The sequence below is a fragment of the Carcharhinus amblyrhynchos genome, chromosome 27 (genome assembly GCF_965287045.1).
Source record: "Carcharhinus amblyrhynchos chromosome 27, sCarAmb.v2.hapA, whole genome shotgun sequence".
In the NCBI taxonomy this organism is placed as follows: Eukaryota; Metazoa; Chordata; class Chondrichthyes; order Carcharhiniformes; family Carcharhinidae; genus Carcharhinus; species Carcharhinus amblyrhynchos.
In genome coordinates, this window is record NC_137350.1 from 25741774 (window position 1) to 25766445 (window position 24672).

Consider the following 24672-nt stretch of genomic DNA (forward strand, 5'->3'; position numbering starts at 1 on the left):
CTCATCAAGATTGTCATTGTTCTTACCTCCTTAAAGCTTACACAGCAGGTTTAAAATTTTATTAGTCACAAGCAAGCTTACAGTAATACTGCAATGAAGTTACAATCTCTTGATGAAGAAATTTCTCCCAAATTCTCTATTAGGTTTGTTAGTTATGTTTACAGTCCCAAGTTCTGGTCTACCTGCAAGTGGAAACCGGAGTACCCAGAGGAAACCCACGTGGACATGGGGAGAATGTGCAAATTCCACACAGACAGTGACCCGAGCCGGGAATCGAACCCAGCACTCTGGAGCTGTGAAGCAGCAGTGCTAACCACTGTGCTACCATGCTGCCCTTATTTACATCCTAATCTTGTAGAAGTCTTTATCTGGTCTACTTACATTAAAATAATGTCTCAAGAGCCATTAGCCTGTTGAAAATATGTATAATGAACAAGAGGGTAAAAAGAGCGAGAACACCCGTAATAGGATCAAAGGGAATGGATTTGAGGACAAGGAGGCAAATGGAGATGGAAGTCATTTGAGAAAAGAATTGTTGTAATGACTGCATGTGCAGCCTACATTGGTAGTGCAAGGGAAGTGATGACAAGCATAGAATCCCTACAGTGCAGGAGGCGGCCATTTGGCCCATCAAGCTTGCACTGACAAAACACCACCCAGACCCTATCCCCGTAACCCCAGATATTTAGCCTGCTTGTCTCTCTGACAGAGCGGGACAATTTAGCATGGCCAATCAATCAAACCCACGCATCTTTGGACTGGGAGAGGAAACCTGAGCACCCAGAGGAAACCCACACAGACATGGGGAGAGCACGCAAACTCCACACAAACAGAGATCAGAGATCAGAACTGAACTGATAGCCAAGTTCCGCATTCATTAATTGTGATCTCAGGTCCCTGGCACTGTGAGGCAGCGTGTTAACCACCGTGCCATCATATCAGAAAATTGGAGGGGTGTAGAAGAACAGAAATCAGAGATAGTAATTCAGTTAGGATGGCTGCAAGGCTCAGGATGCGGGTGGATATGCATTCTTCCCAATGCTTTCCTTAGACCAAACGGACAGAGGCACATGAGACTTAAACTCTGAATCTCCTGTTAACTAGAAGCATTTTAACAAACTAAGCTGAGAGGTCACACGACACCAGGTTTATTTAAAATCACGGGCTTTCGGGTGCTGCTCCTTTGTCAGGTGAAGTGGAGCAAGGTGCACAGCACAGAATATATAGACAGAGTGACGGTAGCCCAACACTAACAGGTAGTCAAGAGTGTCAAAGGGTAAGTACAGACAGTGTTGGCCAGCTGAAAAACAAGTCATCATGAGTGCTAGACAAATGCAAGCAGTAACCTCTGCAGGACATGACAGATCATCAACACAGATACCACCATCACCCACCAGGTTAACGATATGTACTCATGCATCTCAGCCAATGTAGTCTACCTCATATGCTGCACGAAAGGATGCCCCAAGCCATAGTACATCGGTGAGACTGTGCACGCATCACGATGAGGGATGAACAGACACCGTTTAACAATCAGGCAGGAGTTTTCCCTGCCAGATGGAGAACACTTCAGTGGCCAAGGACATTTATTTGGTCTCTGGTCTTTGGGTAAGCTTCCTCCAAGGCAGCATTCAAGATGCATGACAACACAGAATCACCAAGCAGAAACTGATAGCCGAGTTACGCACTCATTAATTTGTAAACTTGGGTTCATGTCGCGCTACATGTAACCCCACCATACTGTTCTGTGGGGGAAAGATCTCTTTGACTGTCTGTTCTGACATTATGCACATTGATTACGGCTGATAATCTCTCCACCTGAATTAGTTTGCATAGTGTTCAGCGCCATCTCATTCTTTGATTGTTTGGAATTATCTCTCTGCCTTAAGTTATCAGTTCTTAGGTCATCCCTTCACTTGTTATACAGCCTGTCGACATGTTACACATGCTGATTATACTTAACTGCTTGCATTGCACTCATGATTACCTGTAAAGACTTGTTATTCAGCACTGTCTGTACTTATCCTTTGATTACCTGTTAGTGTCGGGCTACCATCACTCTGTTTACATATTCTGTGCCTGCATACCTTGCTCCACTTCACCTGACGAAGGAGCAATGCTCCAAAAGCTTGTGACTTCAAATAAACCTGTTGGACTATAACATGGTCTTATGTAACCTCTCATCTTGTCCACCCCAGTCCAATAACGGCATCGCTACATCTTTACAAATTAAGCCACAGCACCGACTGGCAGCCAGTCAGGGTTCAAACCGGGGAACCTTCTGATCTGTGGTCAAAGGCATTATCGATCGCATCACTGACCCAGAACGAATGATCAGTTCACAATTTATGCTCAATAAGTGGACCAAATATGGAGATAGACTCAATGTATCTCATGCGAGGATACCATTGGAACCACAAAACCCTACAGTGCAGAAAGAGGCCCATCGAGTCTGCCCTGAACACAATCCCACCCAGGCCCTACCCCCATATCCCTACATATTATACCCACTAATCCCCCTAACCTATGCATCCCTGGACATCAAGAGGCAATTTCTTAGCATGGCCAATCAACCTAACCCGCACATCTTTGGACTATGGGAGGAAACCGGAGTACCTGGAGGAAACCCATGCAGACACAAGGAGAATGTGTAAACTCCACACAGACAGTGACCTGAGCCGAGAATCGAACCCAGGACCCTGGAACTGTGAAGCAGCAGTGCTAACCACTGTGCTACCATACCACCCACTGTGTTACCATGCCCACATGGAACCCACGCACGCAAATCATAATGGATTAGCAGTCCATCGCCATAACCACTCGGCCACATTGTCAAGCAAATTTACTAAATTCCAATTTGTGAAGGTCAATAAATCCTGAAGCCAGTTAACTGGGACAGAAGAGGCCAATGGATTTTGAAAAGGATTGGGGAGGAATAGAAAGATGAGAGTTGGGCAATTGGTGTGAGGGAGGGGGGTTTGATGAATATTTTAAAGTCACAATAGATAATACAACTTACAAATAAGACAATCAATGCCAAAAATGGTGAAAATTCACAAGTGTTATATGGGGGAAAAAAAACTTCAGAGAGATGGAGAGGAGCCCCCCCAAAGAAGTAAAACTGAAAAGCTGAAAGATTGAAAACAAACTGTTTCTCGCAGGGTGTGGTGAATCTGTGGAACTTTCTGCCCCATAGCGCGGTGGAGTCCGAAGTGTTGAATGGTTGCAAGGAGGAAAAATATATTTCTAATTAAATAAAGGGATAAAAGGGATATGGGGAGGTGGATTTGAGACCAGGGAGAGATCAGCCATGATTTGACTGAATGGCGAGCAGGCTGGAAGGGCTGAATTTGCCTACTTTGGCTGCTATGTTTAGATCTGGAATGTTAGCTGAGCAATGAAAGCAGCAGAATAAACAAAAAAAAAGGTGCCAGTCCAGGACTGCTGCTCCAAACCCTGTGGAAACTGGGGCACAGGAAGGAAACCTCCAGTATAAAAACCACCCCAAATCCACACTAGAAAAAACACCAATCACCGCCCCCCCCCCCACAATGGGGTCAAATAGACAGCAATTATACAACCTCCTGGGGTGGGGGTGAACAGCAAGCTAGAGGCTGGGCTGCATTGTGCAAAGGGCTCCAATTGAGCACATAAACAAACCAGCAGCCGTGGGGGCGCAGGGGTCTCTGAGGAGGGACAGGCCAGGGATCTTGGGGGTGTCTGAAGGAGGACAGGCCGGGAGTCCAGGACCTGGGGGTCTCTGAGGGGGGGGGGAAAGGCCGGTGGTCTGGGGGGGTCTCTGAGAGGGACAGGCCGGGGACCGTGGGGGTCTCTGAGGTGGAAAGGCCGGTGGCCCTGGGCCTGCGGGGTCTCTGTGGGGGTGGGGTGGGGTGGGGGGGGAACAGGCCGGGGGCCCAGGATCCCGGGGACGGGCTCGCTGCTGCACGGCCACTGTCACCATTCGTCATCCCGCGACATGGTTTACGGACTCTCTCCGAGTCTCTATTAACGCCCCCCTCCCTCTCCTGCCCGCGGTCGGGGGGGTTTATTCGCTCCGCGTTTACCCCCAGTCGGAATTTTACTCACCAACCGCCGCTGCCGCCCCCCTCCGCTCCTCTCCCCCACCCCCGGCTCCTGGCTGCAGCCTCCACCGCCCCGCTCCGGCCACTCCGAGTACTGCAGCCTTCCATTGCAACAACAGCAGATACTTTCCTCCCACCTTCCTGCGAGAGCTCCTTCTCCCACTCCAAGAGTCAGGAATGCCACCCACCAACTCAAATAGGCAGGAGTCCTCCCCTTACTGCATCTTAAATATTCAGGAACATCGCCCCAACCCAAACAGTCAGAAATCTCTCCCTCTGTTAAAACTCAAATCAATAATTTTTCCCTTTTCAAATAGTCAGGAATTACCACCCCCCCCCCAACTCAAAAGTCAGGACCCACCCCCAATAACTCAAATAGTCAGGAATCCTCCCCCTAGTACAACTCAAATTTAGGAACAGCACCCCTACCCCCATGTCAAATATTCAGGAACATCTCTGCTTCTGCTGAAACTCATGACCTGGTGTTGTCAGACTTCTTACTGCTGAAACTCATGACCTGGTGTTGTCAGACTTCTTACTGCTGAAACTCAGTCAGGAACTTTTCCTAGCTCAGATACTCAGGGACCCATCCCCCTCTCTAAAACTCAAAGAGTCAGGAAATCTCCCTCCCCCCACCCCCAAAACTCAAAGTCAGGACCTTTCCACCCCAACTCAAATACCACCATCCCCACCCACCCCACCCCACTCCACTTTTCAAACTCAAATAGTCAGGAAACAAAGTGCTGCCCAGGCATTAAATTTAAATGGAAATGTGGCCATTTTGGAGCAGGTGAAGAGGAGATTCTTTTAAAAATCAAAACAGTCACAGGAATTTTAGCTGCATGCTTACAGATTTAGATAAGCTCCAATTGCATCCAATTGGAACAAAGGAGACAAAGTGGAGGGGTGTAAAGGCTATGCCAATTTAGGTAAAGAAGGCAAAGAAAGTTCATAGAATCCTTACAATGCAAAAGGTCATACGGCTCATCAAGCCTGCACCAATGACAACCCCATCTAGGCCCTATCCCTGTAACTCCATGTATTTACCCTGCTAGTCCCCTATATTAAGATGCAATTTAACATGGTTAATCAGCCTAACTTGCACATCTTTGGAGTGAGGGAGGAAACCCACACATACATGCAGAGAACATGGTGACTCCACACAGGCAGTCACCCAGGGCCCAAATTGAACCTGGGTCCCTGATGCTGTGAAGCAGCAGCACTGTGCCATCCGAGGCTCAAAGATCAACAGGCAGGTTGAAGGTGGTGGGCAATAATGGGACAGAGGAAGAACCTTTCCTTACATAGTAGGTGAGTGGTAATGACCCAGACCTTGCTCCCTATGGTGGAGATAATGACAACCAATGATCTCAAAAAGAAATTGATGGGCACCTGAGAAATAAACTTGCTGAGTTACAGTGAGAAGAGCAGGGGAATGGGTCTGACTGGAGTACTTGTTGAATGCCAGCATGTTTGCAATGGGTTGAATGGCCTCCTTCTGTGCCATGATTCTGACATTTGCTTTCTAGGTAGACGTAGCAAGTGATTTGTACACCACCGTCTTTCAGATTACAGCAAAATGCAAAGTCAAAGAATTGTTATAGCACAGGAGGCCATTTAACCTGTTGCATCTGCACTGGCTCACCTAATGAGCAGGTACCTTACTTAACCCATATCAAGCATGATACTTACCTGAAATTGGAATGTTAATCATTTGGTCAGAGAATCATTTCAATGATCTGTATAAAAGAATTAAGATTTGTATAAGGGTTTAGATCGAGTCTGCTCACTTCTCATATTATCCTTTCAGGTCTCCTCCAACCAAACCAGAGTTGCAGACTCCCAGTTCATCAGTAGCATCTTAAACATACCTCAGGTCAGAACTCTACTGGTTCTAATATTTTTTAACTTCAGAGTCTTGCATCTAAAACAAACAAAGTCTTCTCAGTATCCCAGAAGTCCAACTCACTGTCAGGAGTCCTTCAGTTAACAAGAGATTTAAACTCAAACAACACACAATTTCAACTGAACTCTGCTTGAAAGAAACAAGTTTGTTCTACAAACTAAAATCCTGCTCAAGGCCACAGCTATACCAACAAACTATCTAATTCTTGTTGATCTCTCTTTCTATTGTTAATCTCCTCTGCAATGTGATCACATGATCAGTTACTGGAAGCCAAATGCTTCACCGGAAATGATCACCTAGAGAAATCTAGTGCTTAAAGGGATTATCAGCCTAACATAAAATATGGGATTTTTTTTTCCCCCAAAAGCTCATGGGCCATTATGTTTATAATGGTATGTTTCGCAATAACAAGCCAGAGAGAGAGAACAGGCTTACATCATGTCTGCGTGAGTTTCCTCCCACAGTCCAAAGATGTATGGGTTAGGTAGATTGGGCCTTCATTTCTTGGGGACTAGCTAGGGCAAATACATGAGGTTATGGGGATGGAGCCTGGGTGGGATTGTGGTTGGTGCAGACTTGATGGTCCAAATGGCCTCCTGCATTGTAGGATTCTATGATTCCATAAAATGTCTTGAACTTATGAACAAATGCCTAGACTTCACAATTTGCAAGATCCTGTTTGCCCTTGGGTCACATGTCCCTTACTGGAATCTGGAGCATTTCAGCTATGAAGAAAGGCTGGTTATGCTGGGGTTGTTTTCCTTAGAGCAGAGAAAGCTGAAGGGAGATCTCATCAAGGTGTACAAAATTATGATGGCAGATAGGAAGAAACCTTTCCCTTTAGTACAGCGGTCAATAACCAGAGGGCATAAGTTTACGGTATGGGGCAGGAAATGTAGAGGGGGAATTTGAGGAAAAAATCTTTTAGAGGGTGGTGGGAATCTGAAATTCTCTGCCTGAAAGCATGGTAGAGGCGGGAACCCACAGAATATTTAAGCAGCATTTAGATGAACATTTGAAATGCCATAGCATACAAGGCTATGGACAAAATGTTGGAAAATGGGATTAAAATAGATAAGTGCTTGATGGGCTGAACAGCTTTGTGTTGCAAAGTTCAATGACTCTATAAAGGACAGTTATAAATGAATGTTGGTCACATATCACTTCCGCCAGGGGTCACATATGCAACATCTTGTGGTCTGTAATGTTGCCAATGTGAACCAATCAAATCCTGAGCAGAATCTCAAATGTAATCAGCTGAGTTAGTGCAGAATATATGTGGTTGTGGCTTGAACTCTCACCCATTATTTCTCACCATAAGAAACACAGCTATTAGTAAGCAAAAAGAAAGAAAAGGAAGTTAAACAAGATCAGAGTATATTTTTAGACATTTCAGTTCACACGATGCAGAGGTGGTAATATTGATTTTAGTATATGTTCATATGTAATGAGCAACATTGTCTCATTAAAAACTTTATAGGAAGTATTTTAGATTGAAACAAAACAAAGTACAGACCCACTAACTCAAACTTTACAATAAAATTTAATGAAAAGATACAGTACTTATGTACACAGTGCAGCCCTGAAGCTACTGTATACTCAATTATCAGAGAATTGCTCACATCGTTTGATAATATTCTGGCACACAATTCAACATTAGTTTAGCTGAATTAGCCAGTGTCAAAGGTATTACATTTGACATTGGGTGAAAGTTGGCCTAGGCTCCTGTCTATAGCCATGGACCCACACATTCAGATAAAGTGCAAGAACACCTGACTGGCTTCCACACTGTCAGAGAAGTGCCAATATAACAGTAGGATTTGAATATAGGAATAGGGGTGTTTTACTACAATTGTGCAGGGCACTAGTGAGGCTAGATCTGGTGTAGCATGTGCTGTTTTGATGTCCTTACCTGAGGATGGATGTGCTGGTTATAGAGGGAGTGCAGTGTAAGTTTACCGGGCTAATTCCTGGGAAGGCAGGTCTGTCATATGAGGGACGAACAAAGTCAGTTAGGATTATATTCACTGAAGTTTAGAAGAGTGAGAGGGGTCTCATACAAGCTTGTACAATTCTAACAGGGTTTGACAGAGCAGATTCAGTGAGAATGCTCCCAATGGTGGGGAAATCCAAACTAGGAGTCAGTTTGAGGATAAAGGAGTAAACCTTTTAGAATTGAGATGAGGAGAAATTTCTTTACCCAGAGAGTGGTGAATCTGTGGAATTCACTACACTGTAGCTATGCCTGTAACACACTCACTTCTGCACTCTCTCATTTCTTTCTCAATGAACGATATATGTTTTGTCTGTATAGCACGCAAGAAACAATATATTTCATTGTATGCAGAGCCTCATTTATATTGTAGAACATTTAAATTTATAGAAGTAGTAATTGGCATTTAAAGTTGTTCCAGATCATCACCATGTGGTCAGAGCCACAAACTACACCCAGAATGAAAGCAGTCACACTGACAAGTAACATCAGATAATTGCATTAGGGCATTGTCACCCACACAGTTGTCTCAGACAAGGGAGAGTATAGGACTTTTCCGTATCTCAGTTAATTTAAATCAAACAAATTTCATTTTCTATTCTCATTAAGAATAAGGTTTGCCTTTGGTCTGGTGTTTTCATGACTAACCTAATGCGAGAAACCAGACATTCACATATTACCATAATAGAACATAGAACATTACAGCACAGTACAGGCCCTTTGGCCCTCGATGTTGCACCAACCAGTGGAACCAATCTAATGACCCTCTAACCTAAACTATTCCAGTGTTATCCATATGCCTATCCACTGACCATTTGAACGCCCTTAAAGTTGGCGAGTCCACAACTGCTTCAGGCAGGGCATTCCACATCCTTACTACCCTCTGAATAAAGAACCTACCTCTGACTTCTGTCCTATAACTACCACCCCTTAATTTAAAGCTATGTCCCCTCGTGTTAGCCATCACCATCCGAGAAAAAAGGCTCTCACTGTCCACCCTATCCAATCCTTTGATCATCCTGTGTGCCTCAATTAGGTCACCTCATAACCTTCTTCTCGCTAATGAAAATAACCTCAAGTCCCTCGGCCTTTCCTCATAAGACCTTCCCACCATACCAGGCAACATCCTGGTAAACCTCCACAGCACCTTTTCCAATGCCTCCACATCCTTCTTGTAATGCGGCAACCAGATCTGTACGCAATACTCCAAGTGCAGCCGCACCAGAGTTTTGTACAGTTGTAACATGACCTCACGGCTCCGAAATTCAATCCCTCTACCAATAAAAGCTAACACACCGTACGCCTTCTTAACAACCTTATCAACCTGAGTGCCAACTTTCAGGGAGGCTATGCACATGTACCCTGAGATCTCTCTGCTCGTCAACACTACTAAGAGTCTTCCATTAGCCCTATATTCTGTACTCCTGTTACTCTTACCAAGGTGAATCACCTCAGTTTTCTGTAGTAAACTCCATTTGCCACCTCTCGGCCCAGCTCTGCAGCTTACCTGCGTCCCTCTGCAAACTGTTACATCCATCCTCACTGTCATCAACTCCTCCAACTTTGGTGTTGTCAGCAAATTTACTAATCCATCCTTCTACACCCTCATCTAGGTCATTTATAAAAATTACAAACAGCAGTGGCCCCAAAACAGATCCTTGAGGTACACCACTTGTAACTGAACTCCAGGTTGAATATTTCCCATCAACCACGACCCTCTGTCTTCTATCAGCTAGCCAATTCCTGATCCAAACTGCTAAATCACCCTCAATCCCATGCATCTGCATTTTCTGCAGTAGCGTACCATGGGGAACCTTATCAAACGCTTTGCTAAAATTCATATACACGTCAACTGCCTTACCCTTATCCATCTCTTTGGTCACCTTTTTAAAAAACTGAATAAGGTTTGTGAGGCATGACCTACCCTTCACAAAACCGTGTTGGCTATCCCTAATCAATTTATTTCTCTCTAGATGATTAGAAATCCTATCCCTTATAATTCTTTCCAAAACTTTGCCCACAACAGAAGTAAGGCTCACCGGTCTATAATTCCCAGGATGGTCTCTACTCCCCTTCTTGAACAAGGGGACAACATGTGCTATCCTCCAGTCTTCCGGCACTATACCTGTAGCCAATGACAACATGAAGATCAAAGCCAAAGGCTCTGCAATCTCCTCCCTAGCCTCCCAGAGAATCCTAGGGTAAATCCCATCTAGCCCAGGGGACGTATCTATTTTCATACTCTCAAGAATTGCTAACACCTCCTCCTTATATACCTCGATCCCATCTAGTCTACTACCTGGTATCGTAGTATTCTCCTCGACTACACTGACTTATTCCTGCGTGAATTCTGATGAAAAATATTCATTCAGTGCCTCTCCTATCTCTTCAGCCTCTGTGCACAACTTCCCACTGCTGTCTGTGACTGGCCCTAATCTTGCCCTAACCAGTCTTATTCTTGACATACCTGTAGAAAGTTTTAGGATTTTCCTTGATCCTATCTGCCAAAGTCTTCTCATGTCCTATTCTAGCTCTTAAGTCTCTCTTTAGCTCCTTCCTGGCTAATTTATAACTCTCCAGTGCCCCAACTGAGCCTTCACGTCTCATCTTTACATAAGCCTCCTTCTTTCTTCACCAGAGATTCAACTTCCTTAGTACACCACGGTTCCCTCACTCGACCACTTCCTCCCTGCCTGACAGGTACATATTTAATCAATGACTCACAGTAGCTGCTCCTTGAATAAGCTCCACATTTCAGATGTTCCCAGCCCCTGCAATTTCTTACACCACCCTAGTAGTAGTTCGAGTAGGAGTAGAATAGTAATTCCTTGCATGAGGACAAAACCTAACACACGTGACACTGGGGTGGATAGAGGAGGAAATTAGTGACTTGAAGAAAATAGATGAAGTGGGTTGTGGGGAAGGGGTTGGTATGAAGAGGAACAATTAAACTAGTTAATTCTAAATGCTTCCCCACCTTGTGCTGGTTCAAAAAGAGGTACAAGACCTACATTCCTGTAAGAAAGTTCACTCAATGATCGAATGTGGAACCACTGATTGCACAGCTCAAGACCAGTCAACATGACCTCAGTCAAACAGGACTATATTGTACAATGGTGATTGGTGATCGGTGATCTGTGATCTGTGATCTTTTGAGCACAGAATAATTATTAGGGATGTCAGCCTTCAAAGTTAGTATGGGCCCAATATCATCATTTTACATAGCTTACTCTTTGTTAAGTAATAGACCAATCTGTTACAACTGTGTCAATTTGCAGGGTGTATTTATATTCTGTGATTTAATATGGCTGCATCTCATTGGGAACTGCCAACAATACAAAAACTTGTATAATATTTTATATATATATATATATATCCTGCATTTAGATCGATTTTTCTTGGGGAAACCAAGGCAGTAAAATTGGACATGGCCCAAAAGGGGTTCCAGAATCATGATGCAAGATTTTATGTCTGTTACTTCTGATACATGAAATTTCATGCTGCCTGCAAGCTTAGATAATTGTTACGTGCAGTAAGCATTAAGCACTCTGTCGAGTGGCCTTATACCCAATTGGTGGGACACGCGCACATACACACATGTGAAAGATGAGATTAAGTTCCAGCCGGTCAGCATCTCAAAAGGGAATGTGAAATTGTAGCTGGAAACGGTTAAGGAAGTCAAGACAGGAGGGAATATTTCATATTGGCAAAATACGATCAAGAGCAGGTTCCATTTTTTTTTGGAGAGCATCCTGGAGGCGGTGAGGAGAGATGTGATCAGTCTACAGGCGACCTAGACCCTCCAGACAAACTTTGATGGCAATGGTGATCAAAGCCAGAAGTCCAGCCCAAAGACCTGGATGCTGTGCCTCAAGAATTTCCAATAGCTTTGCAAGTAGCCAAGGTCAGTGAATGAGTCACCAAATGCTATATTGTACCAATTGCACCATCAGCCTTATGTTGTTTAATATATCATACCATCACTCACCTGCCAATAATCCCAAATCAATGGCACATACCTGACATTCACAGCATCATCACACCCTCACACCTTTAGGACTGCTGCAAGCCTCACACCCACATAAAGTGTGTGCACACTATTGATCATTCAATCTCAGAACAGCCACATCTGATGACGGCATAGGGACCCAGGTTCAATTCCAGCCTTGGTCACTGTGTGTGGGGTTTGCACATTCTCCCAGTGGCTGCATGGGTTTCCCCCAGGCTGCCCCCCTTTCCCACCTTTCCCCCCCCCCCCCCCGCCGTTTTCTCCCATAGTCCAAAAATGTGTAGGTTAGGTTGATTGGCCGTGCTAATTTCACTCTCAGGGGGATTAGCAGGATAAATGTGAGGGGTTATGGGAATAGGGCCTGGGTGGGATTGTGGTCAGTGCAACTCAATGGGCTGAATGGCCTCCTCCTGCATTGCAGGGATTCCATGATCTCCAAAAACAATTGTACCATATTCACTGAAACACTTCCATCTCCTTTGCAGGATAAGGTGGGACATGACCATGGGCAACAATCGAACCTAACCAGTAGGGACATGCATGGCTGCATATCCTAAACTTGATGGAAAAGACATTGGACTGGCCAAGGCTGACGCAGGAACCAAAGATGGTATCCTTAGGCCCAATTCTTCCCACACCCTACTTACCATTCATACATAAATCTCTTATCTAATTTAGATGCTGCTGACTTGTGCTCTCTCCCCTATTTCCCTTACCATAACTCTACACTTTTGACTTGCTCCTTCCAAGTATCCAAAACTTCAACCTACTGTTGTGTAAGATGAGAGAAAAAGCAGGAAGACAATGTAGAAGCACAGTCACTTGATGTCATCAGCTCAGATACTGACCTTGTGCACTTTGGAAGATAGCTTAAAGGCTGGGTCTGCAGTTGGTGAGACACTGAGGATGAGTGGACTGCAACTAGGGTAGGGGACAAGGGTAGAACAGGTACCAGAGGGGAAGACTGTGCACAAATTCTTTTGCAGATGACTCAGATAAGGACTTCAATGGGATGGCATACAGGAGGAGGCTGAAGGGAATGCATTGGCACTCCTACCAGAAAGACAGCGACCAATGTTAATTATAGAATCCTTGAAATACAGAGGGAGGCCATTCAGCCCTGCATATCATCAACTCTGATAGTGTCTTGGTACAATGCTCTATTCCCTGTAACTCCACATATTTATCTGATCTCCCTAATCTACACATCTTTGGACACTAAAGGGTCAATTTACCATGTCCAATCTACCTAGCCTGCACATTTTTGAGAGGAAACCTGTTCACCTGGACAAAATGTGCACAGGAAATGGGGTGAACACAAACTCCAGAGTCACCCCAAGGTCAGAACTGAATCCAGATCCCTGGCACTGAGGCAGCAGCACTCACCCTGTGCCACCATACCTGCCGTTAAAAGTATAGAGGAGTCTAGCATCCACTCAGCACAAATTTGCAGAGAGTGTGGAAGCCTCTCTTACTAGTATGCAAGTGGTGGCCAACTGCATTAACACACTTGCCAACCCAGCTATGTGTCTGATTGATGACATCTCAGCTTCCACTGAAGCTGAAGTAGAAGCCATCCATTGTCTGGTCGCTACGCCAGAAACTCAGACCGAAATCATGCAATATTAACTTGCTGACACACAAACTCTGACTGCTGACATAATTGCTGTGGGTACCAGTGTTCAAAGAGGTTTAGTTGTCACAACAGTCCACCAATCTGTATCCCAACAGATTGAACATTAGAGGTGTTGTCCCAGGAATTTGCAGTAGCTCCGAGTGACAAAATTCACTGCCATTATTGTTACTTGATCAGTGCCCTTAATGCTGCCAGTCAGCCAGGCCAAGCCACTGCCACCCATGCTGAGATAGTGCAGTCCACAAAGCCTTTAGGTAGTCCTGCAAGGATCACTTGCAGTTTCCCACAGAGCCACCAGCTATGCAGGAGCCATTGGTGTAACATTGCAGAGGAGCACTGAGGCAGGATAGCACATGGAGGGCAGGCACTAAGAGAATGCACCTTGGTGATTAGTTGATGTTTTATACAATATGGTTTGATTTATAAATTTAATTTGGAATGTTTATTTTGTGGTTTTTCTTAATTTAAGATTGTTAGTAACCTTTATTGCTTGGCAAAGGGAAGGAAAAACGTGGGACTATTGGTAAGTGGAAAATTTGTGTTGCTTGTAATATATTGAAGTCAGGTGAGTTGATCAGGGACAAAACTGGCAGAAGGGACAGTGTAGGTTGCTTCCTAGTCTTCCACAATCCCCTCCTTAGCTATACAGTTGGCTAAGGGGAAATCATTGCAGATCGCCTCAACACTTTCAGTTTGGAGTTATCTACAAGTAGAGAACCTGTCTACTGCATGGAGAGCAAAGACAACAAAGGGATTCATACTTCAACCAAATAAAAAACTTTTGCTCATTCCTGAAGGACAGTGACAGCAAAATAGACTTTACATTTGAAAGAATGTATTATCTTGGAAATAATTTTTTGTCTAGAAGCTTCACATTTTTCTTAGCAGTCATGGGCCAGTATCACATCCATGCTGAATGACAAACTCTAATGAAAGCCCAGAATACCCTTAAATGCCTAACACAAAAATCACTGTCATTTTGACTGTTTTGGGTTATTACAAATGCTGAAACAAGAGAATTACTAACCTCATTTTATTTAAACAATTTTTTTTATTGGTTCATGTATCTAGGAATCAAACTTCATTTACATCACATTTTAAAAGGACAGAAAAATACAGATCTGTAAAGAATGTTGAGCATATATGCACGAGTCTATACTCCTAAAATTGGTTTTAAAACAATTACATGCAAACATAGACAATGTGCAAATAAAGCCAGAAGTTACTGAAGCATTAATTTTTAATCTTAATATACTTCAAATTGAGATAAATTATGTGCAAAAAATGATTCATGGATGTGATAAGGTGGATGAGCTGCAGAAATGGTTCAATGGTTTCTACGTATGGCATATCTATTATGTTCTTGAACATGAAAATGTATTTTAGCTTCCAGTTTTTATTTTTTAAAAATGACTTTTTCTTTGAGTCCTAGTCCCATTATGTAAGGTTAACAGCCACAAATTGTAAGATGAAATAGTATCAAGGAAAAACCTGAGTGAATGCAAGCATGCATCCATCATTTAGTCCATTCTAGATAATTGAAGTCTGGCTGTGAAAATGTGTAAAACACATGTGTAACTTGTTGACCAGGGTATCGGTATGCAGTCTTAGATCTATCCATAAGCATTTCAGTTTTACATCCTGTTATCATATTGATGACAGCTTGAATACTGTGTGTTTTTTCAAAAAAGGTACAAGATGTCATGTTTTAAACTTCTATAGTGTGACAGAAGTTATTCTGTAAGTCATGTCATAAGGCTAAAATATGTTTATGAAAAAACACCAACTTTTTCTTGCATTCTATAGCCTACTTCGTGCCAATTTCAAGAGTTCTAGGTTAGGATCACACAATTATTTGAAACAGAAACACTTAAGTACATCATCATGCTCATGACATTTAAAAACTTGGGACAATGTGGAAAATTGTAGAACATAAATAACAAAATATTCATCTTTGCCATACAACATATGTACGGCAGCACGAACTTACTGAACAGACAACTTCAATAGCAGCTAAAGTGGAAATTCCTATGGTCAACACACTTACTTTTGAGCATTAGAAGACATCCATAAACCAAAAAAGTCCACCAATAAGTATTGCTGCAGTCTCCACATCAAAGCCTTATTTATATTTAGCAATGGCAAATATCCTGATGTTTTCCTTATCTGGGCAGCAAAATAGTTAAAATTGATGGTTAAAAGTATTTATCAAATTCAGGATGTGGATTTCTGTAGCAAATTCATAAATGTAATGCTTTTTATCATAAAAGGCAGCTCTGAAAATTTTCATTGCAGTCATTTTCCAGGTGAACATAAACTGTATTCACAATTAAGTTTACAGATTTGTTTTATCACTGATGATTTGCTGTTGAAGTAAAAAAGGTCCAATAGTGAGTTGCTTCTTTGCCCAAAATATTTTACCAAGAAAGCTGGCCTTTTATATTGCCAGCATGTTAACTGCTTGTTTAATTTCCTTCAAAATAACCAATATTTATTTTTGCAGCTACTCAAAGCACAGGGTTTCCTTGGGAACTGATTAGTAACCAATTAATTCAGCTTGTATTAATTCAAAAACATGAAAAATCCATCATTATACCACAAATTAGATTCATTATTTTAAATGATTAATGAATCCAGCAACATCTGTCCTTGTCACAAATGTCTAAATCACTAACATATCAATTCAATGTGGAAACTAACAGGCTGAGCTGACCAACTTTTGCTCTTGATAGGTGAGGGGTAAAGGGAAAGAGCAATGCCATTTTAAAATCAAATGAAGATTCTAGAATTATTCAATGTATTCTTTCTTCAGCAAAAGAACAGTTGGCATTGCATTCCTAACCAAGCATTTACATCTTTGGGTACATGTTTAGGAGTTAACTATATCCACATAACATTTTTAAAACTACCAAAACCATTTGAGGAATCTTTAGCAAAATTCTTAAAATCCCAATCATCTATTGACTGAGGTTTTCAGACATTTTAATCGACTACATTTTTTAGACAAAAAAAAGTTTTGCTTCCTTGGGTGGGGAATAATTGTGTGAATGGCAACACATGCAGAACTGGTTCCTACGAATTTAGAATTTGAATCAATATGCAAGCATCAATTCTACCTCAATTCTAAAACAGAAAAGGAAAAAGAGGCCACCTCATTTCAAAGTCCAAACAAGTAGTTTCAATCCAAACATTGTGTGCTGTTATTAAAACTGGACATGAAAATGGCCAGAATGTTAGACTATATAATGCCAACTCTGCCATATAGCCAAGACTAATTTACTGAAAACATCCAGTTAACACCAGATCTTTAGATGCATATATAGATTGGCAACTAATGCTACAATGATCATTTTGAAATGCACAACTTCCACATATTGGAACGACTGGAAGGACACATAAATAAAGATTAAAATATAATGTTTCATCTACTCCACCAGAACAGAACTGTATTTCAAATTAAGCTTTTCCTACTGTCATCTGTTTAAAACAGTCTGATTATGACATTTTCAGTTTTGTTCTACGCATATTATCTCACACAACTTCCCATAACTCAATATTGTCTTAAACTAAAGGCTATGGCAAATGGCTATTATTGTTAATGCAGGTTAAATATTTGAATTTTGTAGCAAATTTTAAAAGATGAAATACAGAAATAGGCTTACACTATGCTAACAGAATGTTCTTCCCTGGAAGAGTTACAATAAAAGAAGCATGTTCATGACAGAGGGTCCCTAAAGCACTGATTTGATACAGATTTGCTGTAGTATTAGTTATATCCAGAATCCTACTGTGCATGGAATATTGCTTTTCAAAACTAATGAGAGACACGTTTAATGTATTGAATGTAGTGTAACTTGAAGATATCAGCATCAACGTGAAATAAATTTTCCAAAAATAATCAAACAGACTCAAAGACCGAGACACATCTTGAGCTGCGTTTCTTCTGGTTTTAACTTTATAAAAACCCACACACTTAAAAAGTGAAATGTGGATTAATATGGAATAGAGAAAGCAAGCGCATTCTTTTCTCAATAGTAAATGAACTGAGTGTTAATGCAACGGAGCACATTGCTGAAAATGAATTCAGGATATTGATATAGTCATGTGGATATTATCCTTGATTACTGCTATTGTGCACAAAAATGTGGCAGCTCCATGTTAGCTAAGTGGTGGTCCATGTATCCAGTGTTTCAGTGGCGGTTAGCATACCAGTCGTTCTCATTGATGTGGAGAAGTTCTGTGACAACATCAATGAGATTGTTGCTATGTTTTTTGAGCAGTTTCATATTTAGCTGTTTGTCGCAAAATCCCATTTCAAAAAGAATATCCATCATGGATGCCGTTTGATTCTCTGTTGCTTCGGCCTATGCAGAGGGAAACACATGACAAGTTGAGTTCAGAAAGGCATTTCTCTAACTTACCAGCTGCTTGAAGACATTCTTTAACAACAGCCTTGAGCTTTGGATACATTTATCTGCCTTTTCTGATTATCATTAACATATATCCTCTAGATAATCAGTAGATGTCCAATCATATTGAAGATCTATATCAGCTCAATCTTCATTGAAGTGTCTGTTCATAATTGGGATTATTCGTTCATGGGATATGAGCATTGCTGGCAGATTAGCATTTACTTTTCATCTCCAATTGCTTTCAACAAAGTGAGAGTGAGCGGCCTTCTTGAATCTTTGCAATCCAAATTTGTTTGTCAAGTTTCCCTATTTAGTAATGGTAGGGAACGTTTAATCCATCCACCCTCTCCACACTCAACGACTTTGTAAATACTTCATTTGAACCCTTTGCATTTCCTGGTTAAATATTTCTTACTATTGAGTTACTGTTCAATCTGCCAACTTTAATCTCCATTTAATCTGCTCATGGCAATTTATGAACTACCTAAAATAATGTTCCTCCACAAATCAAGTATCCTTGTCCTTAACTTTTCCCTCTCCTCTACCATTATTCTGGGACAAAATATTTTTGTAGTTAGCCTCCATTTCCTTGGAATGGATCGAGCAGCTCTTCTTTCCATTTCTCCAAAAATCTGATGCCACAACAATAATTTATTGTGCGCGTTCAACATAACACATTCCAAGGCACTTCACGGGAGTTTTAGAAAATCACACACAACACCTAGCCACGTAGGGAGCTAGTAGCAGATAACCAAACGCGCGGTCAAAATTTATCAGTGTGAGAAGAATCCTAAATGAGGATAGCAATGTGCAGAGGCTTCATGAGACAATTTCAGAGGTGAGGGCCCAAGCAGCTGAAGGCCTGACTACAAAGTGGTGGAGTGATTGAAACGGAGTTAGTCAAGGAAGCCAGAATTGGAGTGCAGGAGTCTGGGAGATAAGCTTTCTAAAATAGAGAGACCAAATTGTACTTTGGATGTGGCTCATGTTAGGAACCACAGCCCTAGTTAAACCCTTGACATTGTTTATTTCCCTGACTATATCAATTGTTTTGTCAACATGTTCACTAAAATTAAAGATCCACTACCCATTATTTTGTGATCTACATCACCATTCTTGTGCTGAATCACACAAGTTACACTTTTTCATAGGAAATCGCATCCATTTCTTCATCATTCACAGATGGAACTTCTCTAGATATGCTCAATTTGTGCACATTGGAGTGGTGTGGTGCCACAGTGGTTAGCACTGCTGTCTCACAGCGCTAAGGACCACAGTTCAATTCCCCAGCTTGGGTCACTGTCTGTGCAGAATCTGCAGGTTTGCCCCATGTCTGCGTGGATTTCCTTCGGGTACTCTGGTTTCTTCCCACAGACCAAAAGATGTGTTGGCTTTGCTAAATTCTCCCTCGGGTATACCCAAACAGGTGGAGTGTGGCGACTAGGGGATTTTCACAGTAACTTCATTGCAGTGTTAATGTAAGCCCACTTTTGGCACTAAAATAATTTTAAACATTAATGAAATCATCATTTACCACCACCCACATTTGGAGTATCATGTCAAAATTTAAGTCATCCTGACAAAATTCAATCCTCATTCCTAAAAATTGCAAGATTCAAGTATCAAACCCTAAAACTCAACTATTTCCTTCAGGATAATTTCTCAGTATTCTAGTCACCTACCAAAAGAATGCCTTTATGTTCAGAACATTTATTCCAGATGCCTGAACATGATGCAGCATTTATTTTGTAGAACATTGTCAATTGCAGTCAAGACATTCGCAATGTCTGTAACCTGATTTTGCAACTCATCTATACACCATTCTTGGAGAATACACAGTGGGTAAAGGGAGCAATAGGATCAAACTCTTATCTGTCAAAATAATACAAATCATTTGAGAGATAAGCAAGCCAGTACTATTTTTGGATTGGTATCTAGTAACCAATAATTACCAATACAGACAAATTATACCATCTACATACCCAATTTAAGTGAAAACCTGAATCAGGTGAATCATGACAACCATAAAAGAAGCTACTGCAAACTATTCTTCACCTCTCCTTTATCAGTCTCTCCCACCCCATGCTTATCACATTCTGGCTAAAGTATGCATGCTTCTGCTATTCATTAGCTGACTAATAAGTTTATAACAACGGTCCAAGATAAACACGCAAATCAATTCCATAAATGGAACTGCATGGTTCCAGACAATTCCCTCAAAGGGTGGGTCAGGATTAAAAATTTGCAGAAGCAATTTTATATTCCCACAAGCTGCATTAATATATAATTCAATCAATAAACAAAATACTAATCCAACATAACCATTACATGGTTAAAAACATTGCTCATCAGAAAGGAATTGGATTTCTTATGAACAAAGGAGACTTAAATAGAAAATGCTGGAAAATCTCAGAAGGTCTGGCAGCATCTGTGGAGAGAGAGAATAGAACCAACTTTGAATCTGGATGACCCTTCATAAAAGCTAAGCATCAACTGGGAAAACTCAGCTACAAATAGCTGCAATTGCATCATTTAAAGATCTACTTGCAGCACTGCTCTACAAGTAGAAATGGACACTACTCATTGTCATACAAGCGCAATAATCACATTAACTGTAAAGGCATTAAAAATCTTGTGAACTGTGTCCAAATAGTTTTACTTAAAGAAAACAAAAAAATTACCTGTGTCACGCTGGTGTCCCCTGAAAAAAGAGCCTTATAAGCAGAGGCTGCCACAGACAGGGCTCCCTTCACCAGCTCACCAGCAATGCTGCTATGGTGTCTACAAAGAAATTTTAAAAATTAGAACACAGTTTGTAAGGACAATGCTGGTTAGTTCTGCTAACCAAGTTCAAGCTGGGGTTTTTAAAAAGAGCTACTCTGAAATACAGGAACAAAGCATATGTTCTCAAAGTTTTTGTTCCTCTCTCCTGGATGCAGAATCCTAGCAGACATCACAGAATCACCAAGTGCAGAAAGAGGCCATTCAGCCCATCATGTCACCTCTCCAAATGAACAATTCAGTTAGCACCGTTCTCCCACTTTCTCCCAAGGGGCTCCCACACATTTCCTTTTCTTTCTTCCTCACTATATCCCTGTTGATTTTGAATACCCCTATTAAATCTCCTTTTTTCTCCAAGAAAAACTGTCCCAACTTCTTCAATCCATCTTGAAAATTGAAATTCCATGAACCATTTTTGTGAATCTTTTCTGCACTGTATCCAATACCTTTATATCCTTCCTAAAGTACAGCACCCAAAACCAGAATACCCCAGCTGTGGATGAACTAGTGTCTTATTCAAGTTCAAAATAACTGCTTTGCTCTTGTACTCTGCCCCTTTTAAGGAAGCCGAGAATACTGAATGCTTAATTTACCATGCTCTCAACCTAGTCCATCACCTTCAATTACTTATAAACACATACACCCAGGTCCCCCTGCTCCTGAACCCTCTTCAGAATTGTACCCTTTGTTTTATATTCTCATGTTCTTCCTGCTAAAATTAAACCATCGCATTTCTCTACATTGAGCTCCATCTAAAATTTATTTATTAGTCACAAGTAGGCTTACATTTTCACAGAAACTGCATTAGTGTTAATCTCCTAGTCACCACATTCCAGCACCTGTTCGGGTACAGTGAGGGAGAATTTAGCCTGGCCAATGCATCTAACCATGTCTTTCGGACCGTGGGAGGAAACCGAAGCAGGCGTGGGGAGAACATGCAGACTCTGCACGGACAGTGACTCTGCCGAGAATCAAACACGGGTCCCTGGTGCTGTGAGGCTGCAGTGCTAACCATTGTGTCATCGTGCCATCCATGCCATTTGACCACCCAATCCGCTACTTTGTCTATGTCCTTTTGAAGTTTTATACCATCTTCCTCACAGTTCACGATGCTTCCCAATTTTGTACTATATACAAAATTTTAAAACTACCCTGTCAAGATCTAGGTCATCAACATACATCAGGAAAAGCACAGATCCCAACACTGACCCTGGGGAACCTCATTACAAGCCTTTCTCCAGTATGATAAAGATTCATTACTACAGTTTCCTCTCATTTAGCCAATTTCATATCCATGTTACTACTTCCCAATTTATTCCATGAGTCATAACTTTACTCACCAGTTTGTTGTGCAGCACAGTATCAAATGCCTTTTGGAAGTTCATTGACAAACAACATGACCCTCATCAACCCTGCCACTACCCCTTTAAAAATCTCCATCAAGTTAGTTTCCTTTAAGAAATCCATGCTAGCTTCTCTTAATTAACCTGCATTTGTCCAAGTGACTATTAGTTTTGTTCCAATTGATTAACTTTGGGAAAACTTCCAGAAACAAACTGACTAACTTGCTGGACTTAACTTTTACTTTCTAAAAAAAAACAGTGCAACATCTGCAACCCTCCAGTCCTGTGGCACCACCCGAGAGTCTGAGGTACATCAAAAAGCTGTGACCAGTGTTTCCACAGTTTCCCCTCTCCCATCCTTCAATACTCTTGGATGCATCTCATCCATTTCAAGTGCCTTTTCAGCTTTAAGTACAGACATAAGAACATAAAAAATAGGAGCAGGAGTAGGCCATCTAGCCCCTTGAGCCTGCCCCGCCATTCAATAAGATCATGGCTGATCTGTCGTGGCTCAGTTCCACATTCCCACCCTCTCCCCATAACCCTTAATCCCCTTGCCTATCAAAAACCCATCAACCCGCGTCTTAAAAATATTGAATGAGGCAGCCTCCACCACTTCAACGGGCAGAGAATTCCAGAGATTCACCACCCTTTGAGTGAAGAAGTTCCTCCTCAACTCCGTTCTAAACCGCACCCCCTTTATCCTGAGGCTGTGCCCTCTAGTCCTACTGTCCTTTGAGCGGGAAGAGCCTCTCCACCTCTATCCTATCCATCCCATTCAACATCTTATACGTCTCAATGAGATCTCCCCCATTCTTCTAAACTCTGAGTACAAGCCTAGTTTATTCAGCCTCTCCTCATAGTTCAACCCCCTCAACTCCAGAATCAGCCTAGTAAACCTCCTCTGCACTCCCTCCAAGGATAAAATATCCTTGCGCAAGTGCGGCACCCAAAACTGCACACAGTACTCCAGCTGCGGCCTCACCAATGCCCTGTACAGCTGCAGCAAGACCTCCCTAATTTTATATTCAATCCCCCTCGCTATGAAGGCCAGCATCCCATTCGCCTTCCTGACCACCTGCTGCACCTGCAGGCTGGGTTTTTGCGACTCATGCACAAGGACCCCGAGGTCCCTCTGCACCGTCGCAAGCTGCAGTTTTTCGCCATGTAAGTAATAGTCCTTCCTACCATTATTCCTACCAAAGTGGACAACCTCACATTTGCCAACATTAAATTCCATTTGCCAGTTCCTGGCCCATTCACCCAGCCTATCTAGATCCTAACAACCTACCTAGACAACTTAACCATTCCCTCTTTAATAATTTTAGACTCTTCCAGTGACTCAATTTCCTCCTCTTCACCAAGGTCTAGATGCTATCTTTTTCCCTGGTAGAGAGAGATGCAAAGTATTCATTTAATGCCTGTCTCCATGCATAAATCCATTTTTTGGTCCCAAATTAGCCTCACTTCCTTCATCACCCTTTTCCTATTCATAAACTATAGACAGCATAACTGGAAAGCATAACTTGACTGGAGCCTGTTAGTTGCAAAAACAAGCAGCTATTGTATTACACAAGCATATTTTGAATATGAAGTTTTCCTAGTGAATGGTATTATCACCTTAAATGTGGGCACTGTCTACAGTTCATGGTCTGTGGTGGCTCTGCGCACACTACTTCCAAATGTGTAGACACTGTGAACAAAAAGCACAATGATTGAACCATGAGTAAAAGCAAAAGAAAAAGTTTGTTGACTATAATGAAAATAAAAGATTTTCTCCATTGCACCATCAGAAAAGCTGACAGATGGTGACAGCTTTAACAAATCATGTTATAAACACCAACTGGAAGACTGCATCTTAATTGTACAACCATCCAGGTAGCTTGTCAAAAATCAATTTTAGAGACACTATAATAAATATGGAATTAAAACAAATGCATAGCAAGTAAAATCAGAACTGATGACTGCTCACACCTGGCATTTTTAAAATGCTGATCTGGGTAAATTCACCATTTTGGGGAGGAGAATGATTGTTTGCCAACTGCTTTAGGTGCTAACTAGCCTCTGAAGTGGCTAAGGTGGCTTCTGAAGTCAAAATGCCAGTTTAGCTAACTTGGTAAAAGAATGAAAAAACCTGCCCTGGACAGCATCCGGAGGATAGCTAGTATCATAGAATCCTACAGTGCAGGAGGCTGCCATTTGGCCCATCGAGTCTGCACCGACCACAATCCCACCCAAGCCCTACCCCTCATTACCCCATATATTTGCCCTGCTAATCTTTGTAACCTACACATCCCAGGACATTAAGAGGCAATTTTGCATGGCCAATGCACCTAACCAACACATCTTTTGGACTATGGGAGGAAATCCATGGAGAATGTGCAAACTCCACAGTGAATCGCAGCGAGACCTGGGGGTGCAAGTGCACAAGTCTTTGAAGGTGGCAGTGCAAGTGGAGAGTGTGGTGAAAAAAGCCTATGGTATGTTAGCCTTTATAGGAAGGGGTATAG

The 24672-nt window shown here is 42.0% G+C and overlaps 2 protein-coding genes across 7 annotated transcripts in view; both read right to left on the reverse strand.

The window, feature by feature from the left end:
- tmem106a (transmembrane protein 106A) overlaps positions 1-5973 on the reverse strand; it is a 29773-nt gene extending 23800 nt beyond the window's left edge. The window contains exon 1 of one of the 2 annotated variants that reach the window (XM_080213478.1): positions 5954-5973. The gene's annotated coding sequence lies outside the window, so the exon portion shown is untranslated. Of the gene's footprint in view, positions 1-4086; positions 4103-5953 lie in introns of those variants that run through there. The other variant, XM_080213477.1, reaches the window with a different exon arrangement.
- An 8671-nt stretch (positions 5974-14644) lies between these two features.
- The window catches only part of nbr1a (NBR1 autophagy cargo receptor a), a 67784-nt gene continuing 57756 nt past the window's right edge, over positions 14645-24672 (reverse strand). For all 5 annotated transcript variants that reach the window (XM_080213319.1, XM_080213320.1, XM_080213318.1 and 2 more), the window contains 3 exons: positions 23783-23855; positions 20720-20819; positions 14645-17990 (listed from right to left, as the gene is read on the reverse strand). In XM_080213319.1, coding sequence (XP_080069445.1) covers positions 17817-17990; positions 20720-20819; positions 23783-23855 — 347 coding nt within the window. In that variant the 3' untranslated portion in view covers positions 14645-17816. The remainder of the gene's footprint in view (positions 17991-20719; positions 20820-23782; positions 23856-24672) is intronic.